This window comes from Gopherus evgoodei, chromosome 10 (assembly GCF_007399415.2).
Source record: "Gopherus evgoodei ecotype Sinaloan lineage chromosome 10, rGopEvg1_v1.p, whole genome shotgun sequence".
Lineage (NCBI taxonomy): Eukaryota > Metazoa > Chordata > Testudines > Testudinidae > Gopherus > Gopherus evgoodei.
Genome location: NC_044331.1, coordinates 29,912,886 through 29,930,385, shown reverse-complemented (window position 1 = coordinate 29,930,385; position 17,500 = coordinate 29,912,886). Strand labels below are relative to the sequence as shown.

The window sequence follows — 17,500 nt, the reverse complement described above, 5'->3', positions numbered from 1 at the left end:
TGTATTAGCCTCCACTCTGCTTGTTCCCTGAACTCCCCTTTGAGGGACAGGGGAGAAATCTATGATTATACACATATACCAGCCTACTCCAAGCCCACCACCATTCCTCTCTGCAGTAGCTAGGCAAAGGGCCCCATGCAGCTGGATGCACATTCCTGCCATGGGATCCCAGTAATCTGTCTCCCCTGTGCCTCAGAACCAGTGCAGTTCTACTGTGGGCACAGCTCTTCATGCCTGTAGCAGAGGAGGCTTTATCCAAAGCATTTAACAATCATTAGATGAGACTGATTAATCAATCATATAGGATCTTCTTGGGAATTGTAAGAGTATTCTCAGAGATGGGGAGCAGAACATTTCCAAAAGGACTCCTTTTGGATTTCTATGAAGTTATTTCCTATCAGAAATGCTACTTGTTTCACTTTGAAACTTTTTTCACCATCAGCATTACTGATGTGCATCCTTCTTCCTTGTATGATAATACAATCATCTAACAAATTATCAGTAATTAATGTAAATGACCTCTTAGATGGTATCAGCATATATAACAGTTACTACCTTTTGATGTGAAGTTTTTCATCTTTGTTCTGCATAATCTGGATTTATTATAAGCACAAAAGTTACGAAGAATGAGTTTTGAATAGTCTTCCTTTTCCCCCATATAAAAGCATATTTCTTTTCTAGTCCATCTTTTCTCTTCAAGATTAGTCTCTGTGACTGTCTCTCAGACTACTGCTAAAAAGAGAGCTATCTATATAACTGGAGAGGGAAGTAAAGTGCTTTTAGAGGAGAAAAAGAATATTTGCATTTTAAACTATACATTTCACAACTAATTTCAACATGTCACTAGAGTAGGGGTGGAAGGCTTATACATTAGCAGCATCACTCAGACATTTTTCTCTGTACTTTATTTTTCTGACTATTACATTTAAAGACAATGAGAATCTCAAATCCCTGTGCAAAATTTTAATAGTATGTCAGTAAGATTTTTAGTCCACAGCAGCAAGGAAATACAGAGTAAAATTCTGAGCTCATCTTTGTGCTTATTTCTAGTAGTATCATTCTCTAACAGGACCTCAGAATACCTAGTAATCTTTCATACTGGGTCATGATTATTAATATGTAGACATAATGAGATAATTTGAGTTTTGTAAATGTGCATTCTGTTTACTTTTACACGGTAATTTCTTTATTTCTGTTTAAAATATTCCTATAAAATACAAGTAAACAACTCATATGCACACAGACTTGGGCAGCTGTGAAACCTATATTATTCGCCTATTAATCTGCATTAACTCATAATTCATTTCAGGAGTTACTGAAATTTAATGTAGTATTAAAATAGGTGCATTTTATTTTGGTATTACTTAAAACATCTGAAAAAATGTATGTACATAGAGGCATTTACGTATAATGAGCTTGATCTAGAAGAAAAACTGTCCATCTTCATGGACCATTTTAGCCCCAGGAGGCTATGGGCAGTGGCAGCTCACTGGGAAGACCTGTCCTGAAGGGAGGCCAAGAAAGCAAGCATGGAAAAAGTGCAGCTCTGCAGTAAGATGCTGTAGAGTTGCTTGTGGCAAGATAGCCAATGTATAGTAAATGAGTTCCCCTTGCCGAAGTTTTTTTGCTAGGATGACAGAACATACAAGAGAATGTGTAATAAACTTCTTCCTATGTGCCCCTAGGGGCGGAGGCAGACATATAAAAATCTTCATAAAGGAGGGCATAAATTGAGACCTGTAAATTAAAAACTACTGTGTAGATAAATATTTAATTTTGCTACTAAATATCCTGCATTAAGAGTTTAGCCAGTTATGGACTCAAGGACCATTTAAGAGTAAGGTCCAAGATTCCCCTTCACCTCTAGTTCCACTATTCCAGCAAGTGACCAAGAATTTAAATGAATTGATTTAGTTTAATTGAAATCACAGGATGTCCTAAAAGTTACAAATCCAGGACCTATTACACCACGAAGTATGGAGAGAGTGAGTGAGCTCCAAAGTCAAGGATCTCTCAAAAGGAAACACTTTGCCATCAGCAAGTCATTACCAGGTAGCTGTTAACTCAACTACTATGGCTAGTCACAACAGCAGCATCACAAACAGAAGAGTTCTAGCCTGAACAAAACCATTTAGGGCTTTATAGATCAAACCCAACTTTGTAATTGCAGTAGCTTAATGTGGAAGTGGCAAGAGTCTAGTGTCACAAGATCAGTGTCTGCCATTCTTCTCAGATGAGAAACTAATCTTCTGCTAGCTGAAGTTGGAAGAAGACATACTGACACTTCTCTGCAAGTCCAGGAGCACTAATGAATCCAAAAGACCCCGTGCCCCGAAATCAGGCTAACCAGAGATCATAACATCTTCAAAGCAAAATGCAAGAGCCATCCCTTTTCAAAAGCCTTCCCTAAAATACATACATGTATGAGCTACACTTCATTGAAGAGCATTCAGAAATATTCCAATACTTTATCAACATACATTCATGAAAAAAACCAAAAAGCTACTCATTTCCGATATCCCTTTCAATATCACGTACTCAAGTCTATTAAAACCACAAAGATATTAAATTTGCTGAAGCTATATTTTCACAATCAGAAGATCTAATACTCCAGACAAGAAGAACCAAATAGCATAACAGTACTGTTTAATTAAAATAGAAGTTCTGTTCTCTTTCTATATTAGATGTTATATACACATGTACACATTTTAAAAATATTTCTTTTCTCTAGAGCTATATAGTATTCATACACTGTGGACACTATTAAGTAACTTCTGTTGAAATCATATGCTTTTCTTATGAGTACAACCTCCCAACTCTAAGTATGAAAATGCAATTCTAAAACATCTTGCATTTTTGCCTGTTTGGAAATATGATAATAATCATGTAGATGTATGTGTGCCAACATTACTTTGCCTCCACTTCCACACGTGTAATCTTTTGGGAAACAATGATAAAGTTTGACATTTTAATTTGTAATACTTATGATTTCTCAAAAAATCAAATGTAATTGTTGATCACTAATTATACGAGCAACACCCGTGCAGCTAAAACCCTCGAGCAAAGGGTTTGGCTTGTAACATCCCTAAGTTTTAATATAATAACCTGTTGATATGTCAAATCTACTAAACCAAAAAAGGACAGACCTTAACCATCCTCCTTATCGATAGTAAAGGTTTTCAGAAACTTCAGCTAGGATAAATGCAATGGATATAGATACTTACATTGAACTCACAGAAATCAATGCTATCAAGACTTTTGCTTCTATGTATTCTTCCTTTTATTCTTCTTAAAGAAGGTTTTCCTTGACTCACACTACATGTAGCACCATTCGGATTTTCAGATGATGGAGTCACCCTGTCAAATAAAAATAATTATGTATAAGATTTTGAGAAATCTCAAACGCTTGTTTAAAAGAAGACAGATTGTAAGACACAAACAGTGTAAATCTAAACAAGTGATGAGTCTTACTAGAAAACCAAGTTTTCACCCAATAAGCACCATACACATTGTCAATCCTAAACCATAATTAAAGCTTATAGATGCTAACATAATGGGTGCCATAGAAATACTTATAAGAAATAGAATAATACCTTTTCTTAAAAGCTGTCAGAACAATGAAATGGATCTTAATAGAATTTATTTTTCTGACAATATTGAGGAAAATTCAACCCTCTGATACAGGATTATGGCTCCCAGTGACTTTGACAGATTACCACTCATAAGCGTTCATGCCATTAGCTTTCTAATCTTTTCCATTTTGTGAATTTTAATGACTCTGCCACTACTACTACTACAGGAATCTGCAACTGCAGTACAATACTATGAATAAGTGATTCACATTTCAAGTTACCTATTGGGAGCTGTTAATGACTTTAAACTAACCTGCTTAATGTTAACCAAATGTGTTAAATCCTGTGTGAGGTCAAATTTTGAAATGTGAGGTAAGCCACTAGTCAACCTGACAAAGTTTTGGAAAAGGACATTAAAAGACAATCAGAAATGGACCAAAAAGGAAGAGAGCACTTTAATAACTAGGATAATCAGTGACAAGGTGAGTTAGGTAATATCTTTTATTGGACCAACCTCTGTTGGTGAAAGAGAAAACCTTTTGAGGTACACAGAGCTCTTCAGTCTACAACATGAATATTCATATGTCTAAACATGTTTTTCCAATTATAGTTATAAATGGCACCTAAGATTAATATAGCAGAAAAAATTTTTAGAGGTACTTTGCATTTGACAGCACTTTGGGTAGCCAGTTTGTTGTTTTCCATGTACAGTCAGTTATTAAGATCCCTGTTCAAAAAAGCACGTAAGTGTTTGCTTAACTTTTAGTTTATTTGTTTGGAGTTAGTGTATTTATCATGTGATTAAGTGCTCTGCTCATGAGTGGAATTGTGGGGGGAAAGGTCGGAGTTCTTTTTCAAGCTCCGCACATGCGAATCATGCAAATGAAATGCTGCTCACAGTAGATTGTGCTGGTATTCAAAATAAGATTGGCTCCATTGGACTCCTTGAGTTTGGCTCACCCTCAGTGGGGAAAAAATATGCCCATGGGCTCTGCTTGGCTCCTGGTGCTGGGCTTCTTCTTGATTAGGGGGAAAAATATCCAAACTCCTGCTTAGGACAGAGAGGCATTTGTTTTGTGGGGAAGGAGAGGAAATAATTGCAAACAAAGAAACTGATACATGAACAGAGATCCTTTACAATTTCATATCCGTTGCATCATTAAAAAAAAACAGTTGTAAATATGACTGCGTTATGTGTAGTTGTTTGGTACCTAGGATTTATTACATACAGGGTATTGTTACTGCCCTTGAAAATGTAATTTTGATTTTATTTTTTTTGGTAGTGTTAGTTGGAAGAGACTGCAGAGCCAAGCTGGAGGCACGTGTGTTTTAGATGAGTTTAGACATTTCTTCCTCAGGCTAAAATAGTTGTAATTTGTTATTGTAAGGGTCGCTAATAAATTTTTATGTTCACCTCAAGAGAAGTCACTTTAATGCTGAATACTTTTGTCTTAATTCTCTCCTTCCTTATATCATGTTAAAATATTTTAAGTGAGTGATGTGCACTATTTTGAGATCTAGCTTATATTTTAAAAGCACCTATGCTAGACCCCTTTGCTATACATTTAAATTACTATAAATTCTAATTTTTTTAACCCATAGGCTGCAGTACTGCCTCATACTGAGCATTTCCTCTGTATTTTTAAAAATCATTCAACCTCAATGAAAGAGCGCGTATAAAAATAACAAATTGGTTCAATTAAGGTCATTTTTTTAATCGAATATTAAAGAAGTATGTGTTGGCTGGGGCCTTCTGGGACATTTGGAAGCCCCTTGTTAAAATTCTGTTGACTGAAAGGGAGGAGCATAATTTTCTGACTCTGATGGAGTCCATTCCCCACTGTATAATGCTAAAGAATCCCTGACAGAGATTTCTTAACTCTGGAGTTTACAAAAATGAATCTGAAAAGTCAATTTTTACCTCTGGAGATCTCAGATTGGGGCAAGTATTGTTAAAAAGAATCTCTAGGAGAGGATGCCCCTAATCCTTTATGAAGCCTCTCACTTCACCCCCTCCCTCTACAGAAAACAAAATAATATTTAATCAAGTAATTAAAAAGCCACTCTCCTGTTAGCAGTGGAAAGGGGGATGCTTTGCATGGTGCATAGCAGTGGGGAAGGGAAGGCAGACTAAGCCATTAATTTCTGCAGAATTTAAGTTATCACTTTTAAAATACGTTTTTGCATTTATGATTGAGAAGATGACCTTGTAAGTGTGAAACAAATGTAAATCAGTCCGGTGTTGTCTTACTGAACCTACAGCAGACAGTTCCATTGACTTTGCTACTGCTCATAACTTTACCAAGCAGAAACAATAACAGAGTGACTTGTCCATTTCACTGCTGCTATTCAGAATGCTGTGTGCAGCAGTGAAACTCTCAAGAATCAAGTCAGTTCAATATTGTTGCAGTAGCAGAGGCATCCACTAGCATTAGTCACAAAGAAGGAGGACTCAAAAAAAGGAGGCTGTAAAGTTGGAGGAGAGAAGCAGATATTCAAAAAACATGAATCTGGCCTCCCAAAAATTCAGAGATATTTTTTAAAAAGCTGAATACTTTTTATTTGCCTTCTGACTTTTGAGTCTTTAGGGTTCACTTGCTTACATTTTCAAACTTTCCTTTGCATTCATGAGGGCTAGAAATGTACTTTAAAAAAAAAAAAAAGAAAGAAAAAAAAAGAAAAAAGGAACACAGACTCTCATTTAATCTTATGATTCCAGCAGTTAATACTTTATGACAATTGCAAAAAGTCACAAGAGTTATAATATAATCATGAGACCTAGCAACCCTGGATAACTCTTTCCTTCTTCCACCTTGTCACAGACAGGAGGCTCTGGCGAAGGAGAAGAAACAGAAAATTCCCAGCAGATAAGGGGAATTTTATCCCATATATCTACTACTTTATCCCATATATCTACTAACCATAGATTTAAACAGAAGATGGCTTACTAAAATGGGGGTTTTGGAGGGCCAGTCATCCTAGTGGTTGGAGCACTTGGCTTTCAGCCTCTTCTTGGTTGAGGAGCTTTAGTCTTCAAGGTAGGAGAGGGGGAGGAGAACCCAGGCCCTCTCTCTCTCACGGCTCCCAGCCAAGGACCCGTGTGCATCAACCCCTGAACAAGAGGAGCCCTTCCAGTAGGGAGTCTAAATCCACTGTCCTGGGCTACTTCCTACCTCTGTCTCTTCAGTTTGGGGAATGGCCCTTCTAGTCCAGTTCACTGGGGGGCTTGCCTCCCATAATGCCTTCTCATGGATCTTGGGTGGTATCCTGGCACAGTCCCAGGCTCCTTTGGGCAGGGCAGCTGCAAGTTGGTGATGCCAAACCCCGCAATACTTCTGGGCTGCACTCTGGTGCCAGAGGCTCCTATGTCTCTTTCATAGTCTGCCTTGGGAAACAATATGCACTCCCAGGTGGCTGCCTTGGCTAGCAGGCTAGTGACCCTTCCTCTCAGTTAAGGTGGCAGCTAGCTCTTGTCTCTCCACCAGTCAGCCCCAAACTAAGCCAGGTTCTCTTCTTTTCTCCCCCCTCCAGACCTGGCATTGGCTGCAAGCATAACAAGGCCCAAAGGCTTTCTTTAACCCATGCAAGTTTCTCTGCTTCATCACAAGTCTCTAGGAGGGTCAGGAGACACCACCCTAGTAGGATTCCCAACAACCTGCCTCTTTCCTGAGGGTGGCAGTAGAAGTGAGGGTGATAGCGCATTCCAGCTTGACCTAACTTGTGGATGCCTCACTATGACTTTCATCTTTCATGTTTATCTGCTTAGATTAAGTGGTGAGTAAATTTTGCAATTCCTATACATAGTACATTTTTTCAGGAACAATATATTGTGGCATCAGAGGTGTCCAGAGGAAAGAGGTGAGACTGCTATCTTAAATAACAATTCTTTAATACAATCAGAGCCTCACAAAGCAGCACCACTAAAACTGGCTAGAGAACTGGCTAGAGAACACTTTCTTTTTCACTTTCTATTCTTCTGGCCTTTCTCAAAACACATCCAATTGCAACCCCACTAGTAAGAGGGGGGAAACCCATTTATAATCTAAACATTTACAGCAAATAAACATAATACAAGTTGATGGGTGGTGTTGCCTCCCACTTTAGTTATGAAAAAGCACTTTTGTTTAAAACTAGAAAACCAAATAAATTATTTAGTCCCTGTCTTTAAACACATTTATCTCTGGCATACAGGATTTATCATAAGCTAAAGGGGGGAAATTTGTGTTAAATTTTTGTTTTTGTTAAAAAAAATTGTAGTACGTTACTGTAATACTGCTAGTTTAAGGGCTTTTGTATTAGGGCCTGAGGAAGAGATTTTCAAAGCAGTCTAGTAGATTTAGAAATATTAGAAATCAAGATTTTCAAAAGTGACTAGTGATTTTGGTGCCCAATTTGAAATATCTTGAACAGGCCTGATTTTCAGAGAGACTGTGTGTTTGGTATTTTCTGAAAATCAGGTCCTTTTAATGAGGCTCAGTTTGGGCAATGGAAAAATCAAAAATCAAAATCAGCTTTGAAAAATCAAACTAGTAACTTTTGAAAAACTATGCTGTGTAAATTCTGACTAATTTGAAAATCTCAATTTGAGCCTGCGAACTTTACTTAGCGTCCATAATCCTTACTCACAAAAACAGTCTATTTGACTTCAACATTGACTAGTCCCTGATCAGATATTGTATCTTTGTAAATTTCATTCCTGTTGATCAGAAAATGTATCTTTGTAAATCTACCTAAATTATATTTCTATAAACTAAATAAAGTCAAGTATGCAATATATTTTAGGGATCTTGTTCCATTCACTTATTGGCAAATCCGCTAACCTATCAAGATATCAAACTTCACTGACTCACGAATAATCCATCTGTCAAAAGACGATTTAAGACATAACATAACTAGGCAGAATGTATGTTCAAAAAATTATATAAACTATTTATAATGCATGGTATCATAGCTTTCAGAAAAGGCCACAAAATTTAGCAGATTTTCTCCATGGTGCCAGAACAATAACAACTTAGATATAGGTTTGATTTGTTGACAATATACAGTAAAAGAATAAACACAGTTATTAAATATTATACATGAAAACATCTACATATGCACTAAAACGTGCATTGCTGTTTAATTTCTTGCTTGTGATACAAAGAGTTAAAAAACATTCAGGGTCACAGATAAATTTTGGCTGAAACAAACTGGACTAATTTCAAAATGTGTTCTATTCTGTCAGTTACACTTAATAGTATTTCAAAATTTAACACATTTTCCAAGGCAGCTCTTTTACCTTCTTCCTGTTTAACTAGTGTTACAGACTTTTAGTGGCCTACTCAAGTTTACTTTCAGTGGGAATGTTATGCAACGTGTGTGACTGGAGTAATTACAGAATTTCAATACAATATTTAAGTACAAATTTTATCTTATAAATACAACTTAAATATTATTTCTCTTATTGCTGACTACTGTTGTTGCAAACTTCACCACACGTTTGCCATAACACCACATGCATCCTTCAATAAAGGCTTGATCTTGCCCTGCAAGGTGCTGAACAACTTAAATGTTATTTCTCTTATTGGTGATTACAGTTCATTCGGAAAAGTATGGAATAAAGATATTTACATTTTCACATTTTGTGTATATTCCTACTGATGCTCCTCTGAAATATTTAAAGCAATATTTAAAGTCACTACAATTAATGTTCAGTTGAAGGTCACACAGTAACTGAATATTTTCGCAATAAGCAATACCGGAACAGAAAAAAAAATCAGAATTTTAAGCTTATAGGACTTATATCTGTTTTCTGATTATAGTATGAGTACTTGAAAGTTACGAAGCTTGACTTCAGAAGCCAAGCTTCCCCACTGCTAAAAAAAAATAGTGATGATGTTAGTAGGACTCAGTGATATCAACAAAGGACAGGAAGAGCTAACATTCATTCCTACTGATCACCCTGGGAAGATTTGAATGCCGTTCCATATTGCAGAAATATTTGTTTTTAAATGATTAGTGATAGGGCCAATTAGATTTTCATGAAAAAAGACTAATAACATTTATTAAAGCCAGGCGTTGTGCAGACAGCTGCTGCCCTGCAAACTTCCTCACATTCTTGCCATGACACCACATGCATCCTTCAATAAAGACTTGATCTTGCTCTTCAAAATATTGAACATTCTAATACAGCAAAGTGCTTATGCATGTACTCAACTTTAAATGTAAATAACTCCCCATTGACTTCATTTAGACTATTGTGCTTGAAATTAAGTAGGTGTTTAAGTGTTATGCTGGATTGGGACCAGAATGTTCAGCACTGTGCATGATCAAGCCCTAAATGAATCATTAAGTCCCAGTTATTCATATGTCTTGTTAATAATAGCCCCAAATGGCAGAAATGACCTAGTGGAAGCAGTGTATGTGTAATTTCTTCAATCTGATACATTACATATTTTTCTTTAAACTATGGGTCACCTCAGACAACCACAAAACATGTACAAGAGTCTCATATTTACACTACCCACATTTGTCTTAATAATTGCCATAATAATCTCGATACAATTGACAATCTTATATCTTGTTTTCTGAGCTTTCTGGCAAATAGTTCATTCCTGCACCATTGAAACCAACAGAAGTTCTAACTCTGATTTAAGCGGGAGCAGGATCAAGACCAAACAAAGATGGAAGATTCTTTTAGAACTCTTGCAGACTGTGATTTATTTTTCTCATTCAAATCTTCTCCTGATTTCACATATATTTCTTACAGAAATTGTCTTTCCATTGAAAGGCTTTAAAGTCTAGACATTAAAACCTTACTCCCAGTTTGGTAGGAAATTACATGCTTATTAATTACATGACATCTTCTATTTTACAATAAATTTAGCTTGCAGGTATTGGGATTTCAGTAAATATTGACTTTGGCCTACTGTCTTAAGATTCTTACACATCAATAGTTTATTTTCCTTAAGTAATTTAGCAGGTGTGTTAATTCATGCTGCACTCTATCTTAAAAAATGCAGCCCAACTATCACCTGATGTTGACAGTAAAAATCCTGGGTTGTCTTACCAAGGTTAAAGAGACTGACATGATTTTCTGTGTGTGATTAACACATCTCAAATTCTTAGTTCTGTTCTTTAACAGCTGGTATAGCCAAGGTTCAATGTCAAAATGAAAGATTCACAATTCTCTAACCCTACAATCCTGTTTCAAATTTGAAAGAAGTACTACCAGAAAGTCTTAAAAGTGCACATCTGCAAACATAATTTTAAATGTAATGTAGCAAATAATAGTTTATTTTATAGAAAGTGAATTTCATGCTCATAAAATGTGCCAGCTGACAACTTGGGAAGTGAAGGCTATTATTCACAAAACAGGTGAAACACAGGCAGCAGCAGCACTGCAAGCTTCCCACACTACCTCAGCTCTGACCTGGACAGAGGGACCTCTCTTAGGAAAGAATTTAGTCACTTTTTAGCTTCTCTGCTAATTACTGCCAAGTGTGATGGTAGTTTTGCCACCTGGGAATAAGACTGGGAACATCCAACTCACTTAATATACCCTATTAAATAGGTATCAGGTGGAATCAATTGTCAGACAATGGTAACACACATTGGGTTTGAACTGGCATCCTAGAGATGAAAGTTTCTATAGCAGATTACCCATCTCAGGAGATATACAGCATCCATCTTTTTTGTTTTGATCTTGTAGCTGTGCTTTTTGTGTTTCATGGAACAGGATGTACAATTTTTATGGGGGGGTGAGAAGTGGGAGGAAATTAGAGTGGCAGATGCTCTATAAAGAAATAAACAATTGCTGCTATCTTTTTCATTTTCATTCAGTAGGATTCAGGTGGATTATCTCCACAAACAAAAGATAAATATTTTAAACCTTTTTTATCAAATGATTTATTTTGCCTGCACTTACAGTATGTACTAACATATAAAACAATTTCTGAATCTGCCTGGGCAAAAAAGAATACTGAAATTATCATTTTTATAAATTTGAAGAATATGCTACCATTTGATCATATTAAAAGTATGAACTAATCTGATTTATACATTTTATTTCTGTACATCAGGTTAGAAACTATTGATGATATATGGTAATGGAATGTACCTCTTACTCTGCATTTTTGTAATATATTGCATTCATTTACATAAAAATATATTTCACAAAAACTAAGCTTTATATAATGTATGATTTGAAAAAAAGCTAAACTTAAACCACAATAAAATCTTAATTACAAAATATCCCTTAAGCATACACATCAATAGTTACTATTTTACCCACAGAGACATAGCCACAAAGACAATGTCATATGGACCCTATTGTCACCCACTGATAGGGAAATAACAATTTGAAACACTAATCTAAGGATGTAAAATATAAGGATTTAAATAACTGACACAAATTCTTGTATAGAAAAAAGCAACATGTTTTTGTCTGATCCTTTCACCTAGACCATCAACAACCTAATGCAAATGACATTGGATATATAGCATATTTTTCTATCAACAAACAAAAGTTTGGTCCTCATTTAGGACCCACTACAGTGTGTGTCTTGTCCCTTGGAAAGCAGCAAAATTTCACCATAAAGCTACGAAATATAAGGCTGATCAAATTCTCACTGAAGTAAATGGAAGTATACATTGCTGTATACAGTATGCAATATCAGCAAAGTGAAAAGGAATGACATTGCTGGGAGGCGAGTATAGGTAGTAGCACTTTATGCTTCTGACATAATCAATCCCAAACCACTGTATACAGTACAAAAGTGGGTTTTCTTAGGAAAATCAAAGATAACCACATGAAAGAATATTTTTTCCAAAAAAATGTTTGATTTTGTGTGTTACAGTTAACAAGAATATGTTTTTGCCAATTTTGGTTACTAAAATAATGTTATTTTCTATAAACTTTATAGTAAGGTTCACTATTCATGCTAGAAAGATTATTAGATATACTTCATATAAACCTAAGTGACTTTTTAAAACACCAGAATGTTAAATTAGTTTTCTAAATTTTACATTTTCTGCAATGAAATAAAAAGATAAACTATGAAACAAATATAGCAAAGTATATTTTGGAAAACAGTTGTTAAAGGAAGCTTAAATCAAGTAAAATATTAATCTAATGAAGTTGGCCTATCGCTATTTTATTATGAATGAAGTTGGCCTATCGCTATTTTATTATTTCCCTGTATTATGTATTTCCTTGACATTGTCTGCTCTGGACGATCATGTGAGAATACGGACAAAATAAAACAATGCCAAGATCCGTAGAAGGTATAAAATATGTGCTGTCACAGAATGCTGTTTGTGAAAACAGTTCATTTTGAAGCTATCTCATTGTTAAACAGTATGTCTTAGCACTTCTTTCTCAGACATTTTACACTCTTTCATTGTGACTCATGGCCATGGTGATAGGAAACCATAAGAACACTACTGCTCAAGTTTCGTTCTCAATCTTATGAAGATATTTTTTCTTAAGGTGCAAATGCAATTCAAGATCCAGGATGTTTTCCCCAGAAAATTTGGCTTTGCAGTCAGGTAGATTTTCTCCTTAATATAATTTGTTCTGATAATGACATGCATCCTACTGCTTCAATCAGGCTATCGGTGGTCCCTTACAAGACAAAAGAGTGACTGGATATTGCAATGCCATATGCTTCCTGGTGTCCTACTCACCCACACTGCAGTTTTACAGTACTTTATATTTTTCTTAACATATTGTCAGTTCATCTAGAAAATTAGTTTAGCTCACCAGTCAGTAAGCACAAAACCCACTGGAGATGTGTCAAAGAAAAAATAAATATATTTTGAAATTAAAAGTATAATATTACATTTAAATATTGAACGTCCCTCTTTGAGATTCACACCTGTCAAGAAAATAGTGGGTTGGCATTTCAAAGTTAGGCTTTATTCATACTACAGCTCAAAGAAACAACTATAAAACAATCAAAGGAAATATACAATCAGACTGCCATGCCTATAATATGCAGTGTTGTTGTAGCCTATAATAGACCTTCCTTGTAACTACCCTTGCACCTTTCTGAAGGAGCTGCCATTATCTCGTTTTGACATATGTTTGTTGTTTCTTTCTGAGAACATTTATTATACTGAGAATTGCACTTCTGAACCATGGAGAGGCTTACAGTTGGGTGCTTCCTAAAATCAAGACGTTTTAATAAAAGAAAACTGTAGCGGGTAAATGGACAGTTCAACAAAAGGCTGAACATAATGATTTGTCTTTGATTTAAAAAAAAACTATTGGTAAATAATTCGTCATGACCTTTCCATTGTGGTGTTTTCTGTTAAACAAATGGGGCCCCTTTTAAAATTATTTCCTGATTTGTTTTTAAATAGGACCATAACATATGCCACAAAACAACAATAAATGCCCGGCAGTGGTAGGTCCGACATGAGTTCATTCGCCTTGCACAGGATGCACTGTTTATTCATCCCAGCCCAGACCCCAGCCCCAGTAACAAAGCAATGTGTGTGACAAGGTGCAAGGTTCAGCCGGCTCCCTCATCATCCTGCATGCAGCGCCCGGCAGCAACCTGGCTGTCTCCTGCCCATTTTGTGCCTACTCACCACAGCTTCCTCTTTAAGGGCATCAGACTGCCCCTGTTGGAGGCGGTCACCCCTATGGCCATCTGCAAGACAGTCAGGTATTTCTGATACTTCATTTTGCCGTCGCCCCCCCTGTCCCTGCCTCGTCCCCGCCGCCGCCACCGACAGAGTCTCTCCAGCCGCTGCATGCAATCATCAAATTTTTATTTCCAGGCATCTGCCGTCCCTGCGTCGCGCTTCTTCCCCTCCTCCTCCTCCTCCTGCTGCGCTCCCTCTGTCTCTGCCCCCCCAGCTCACGCTCTCCTCCTCCTCCTCCTGCTGCGCTCCCTCTGTCTCTGCCCCCCCAGCTCACGCTCTCCTCCTCCTCCTCCTGCTGCGCTCCCTCTGTCTCTGCCCCCCCAGCTCACGCTCTCCTCCTCCTCCTCCTGCTGCGCTCCCTCTGTCTCTGCCCCCCCAGCTCACGCTCTCCTCCTCCTCCTGCTACTGCCGCGCTCTCTCTGTCTCCGTCCCAGCTGACGCTCTCCTCCTCCGCCGCCTCCCGCCGCGCTCCCTCTTTCTCTGCCTCCCCCCACAGCTCACACTTGTCTCCTCCTTTTGCTGCCGCGCCTCTCCTCTCTGCCCTCCAGCTCTCCCGCTTCTCCTCCCCCGCCTCCTGCCGCGCTCCCTCTCTCCCTGCCCCCTAACCTGGGATCAAGCCCTTCCTCTCTCACTTAGCCCACTCACCTGGGCTATCTCGCTTTGCCTCCTCCCCTCGCCAGGTACCCTGAGCATTGCCTCCCGGGGACACTCTGACCCCCATCCCTCAGGGCACCTGGGGCCTCTCTCTGACCCCGGGTCCCTCTGGGTACCTGGGGCCTCTCTCTGACCTCCAGTCCCTCTGGACACCTGGGGCCTCTCTCTGACCTCCATCCCTCTGGGCACCTGGGGGCCTCTCTCTGACCCCCATCCCTCTGGGCACCTGTGGCCTCTCTCTGACCCCCCCCCCGTCCCTCTGGGCATCTGGGGCCTCTCTCTGACCCCCATCCCTCTGGGCACCTGGGGCCTCTCTCTGACCCCCATCCCTCTGGGCACCTGGGGCCTCTCTCTGACCCCCCTGTCCCTCTGGGCACCTGGGGCCTCTCTCTGACCCCCCTGTCCCTCTGGGCACCTGGGGGCCTCTCTCTGACCCCCCTGTCCCTCTGGGCACCTGGGGGCCTCTCTCTGACCCCCATCCCTCTGGGCACCTGGGGCCTCTCTCTGACCCCCCCATCCCTCTGGGCATCTGGGGGCTTCTCTCTCTGCTCCGTTCCCCACCCCTCAGAGGGTTCCTGTGGAGGGGGTCTCTCTTTCCCACGCACCATCACTAGGCCCCTGGCCTCTCTCTCCCTGCCCATCTCCGGTAGCTGGGGTCTGCCCCTCCCTCTTTCCAGAGCAGCGTTATGCCGTATCCCACGGACAGTTCAGTTACCCAGTGCCGCTTTGCCGCTGCCATGCTCCCAGCCCGGGGCTGCCCTCTCCCCTCTGGGTCTCTGTCCTCACTGCTCTTATCTCATTAGCGCCTAGAATAGCCCCATGTTATTTTAATCCCCACCCCCACCGGCTGCCACCATCACTTGTGATTTAGCTGTAATCAGGCTGTGGAGCCAAACACCGCATCAAACGCAAACTGGCTGCTGCTTAAAGGAGATGCCCACTGTGCCCCGGGCATAGGGGCGTGGAAGTGTCCCAGCCGTAGCACCTTAAATCAAAACCTCCTTCTGAACAGAGAGAGAGAGAGAGAGAGAAAAAAATGGCTACACACTGGGTTACAGAGGATCCCCTGTCCCACATTCACCTCTGGCCCACAGAGATCCGAATTCCTATGCAAAGCTTAATGAATCAACAGTAGAAAGAACATAAACATCATTCTTGATTCTCTCACATCCAGAAAAATGATAGATTTGAAAGACAGATGGCCATTAAATAAAACCTATATATGTGATATATTCATTCCTAGACATCTATTCTCTCGGCTCTTAACAGAAATAACTAACAACAATCATGTGTTGCATCTTATACTCAACACACACTAATAAGAATGTCTTAAACCTGTTTTGTGCCTTTCACCCCAAAGTTTACTAATATTTACATATTGCACTCCATAGGTGCCTATAAAACAAAGTTCCTGACCTAAAGGGCTTTCATTCTAAAGACATACAGTATATAAAGTGATAAACAGTGTATCACCATACTATGCTTTCTATGTACTTACAGAACCACTGAGGTGCAAACATCTCTGGGGTGAAGGTAGGCTTTTAGCTGACAGCCTGATCAATAGCAGTGTGAGTTTTTTTGGCTGCAGATACCAGAGCAAAACATGTCCAAGGATCTTTAATGTCCACATAAAACAGAGAAGATCTAAAACAATATAATAAGTCCTCCAACAGCAAAAAGGAGACAAAGTAATTTGGGCCTTGGCCCAAAAGATGCCACAGATATGCTCAGGTGTGAATACTGGGATATAGCATTCCAGGCTCACAGGGCCTCAGTAGAGAAAGCTCTATCTACTACCAGTATTCTCAAGATTATGAGAGATAGTCCAAAATCATAATCCTACCCATCTCAATTGCCAGAATAGGTCAGTGGACTGGCCCCATATTATTTAAGGGTGTGTATATTTAGTGCAGGTGCCATCAACCCACATTAATGATGAAGTAATAAATCTGTACCAAGATATTACAGATGTATGAATTGTATGAGCTGTAGTATTTACAGTGGTGATTTAAATAAGTGCTGTCAGCCTCATTAAGAGAGAAAAAAATACCTTAAAATATTTTCACTTGCAAGACTCAAATATCAGAAATTTCCTTTTTTTTTTTAATGCCTCAAAATCAAAATAGACTATATTCTACCAAGGTCTATTCCGTACATCAGGAGATAAGAAATGCCAGCATTATACTCACAAAGTATAACAGATGTTAATTAAAATCATATAATAATAATCATATTGCTATGGTCACAATAGCGACTGGGCAATTACAGTTTTGTTCTCCGAGCCAGGAAATCTGGGATTAGTAGAAACATCCTGGGGTTCCAAAATATCATAAATAGGAAGGTTTGAAAATTCAAGCACTGGCTCAGTGTCTCTAACATTGGCCTACTCCTCTATAGCTCTCAAGACACAGTTCATGGGTTCTTGTTCTCCTTCTAATAGATCCAACATTTACAAAATTGGGAATTACTTAATTTTAAAAAACAACCAATAAATTAGACTCTGGTCAGGAGAAAGACTAGGGGTGGGAAATACAACTTTCTACTTAACTGTCATTCATGTACTTTCTAGGTTTTGCCTTTGAAACTAATGCTGCTAATGTACTGCCTACTGTGTACATGCGTGACTGCCATCTAAAGTACAG

At 38.8% G+C, this 17,500-nt stretch overlaps 1 protein-coding gene across 5 annotated transcripts in view; it reads right to left on the bottom strand.

Moving 5' to 3' along the window:
- TJP1 (tight junction protein 1) overlaps nucleotides 1-14,329 on the bottom strand; it is a 316,033-nt gene extending 301,704 nt beyond the window's left edge. For 2 of the 5 annotated variants that reach the window (XM_030577350.1, XM_030577352.1), the window contains exons 1-2: nucleotides 14,148-14,329; nucleotides 3,225-3,357 (exon numbers count right to left, since the gene is read on the bottom strand). In XM_030577350.1, the coding sequence (XP_030433210.1) occupies nucleotides 3,225-3,357; nucleotides 14,148-14,314 (300 nt within the window). In that variant the 5' untranslated portion in view covers nucleotides 14,315-14,329. The remainder of the gene's footprint in view (nucleotides 1-3,224; nucleotides 3,358-14,147) is intronic. The other 3 variants (XM_030577353.1, XM_030577356.1, XM_030577351.1) reach the window with 2 other exon arrangements.
- Between the last annotated feature and the right edge of the window lie 3,171 nt (nucleotides 14,330-17,500).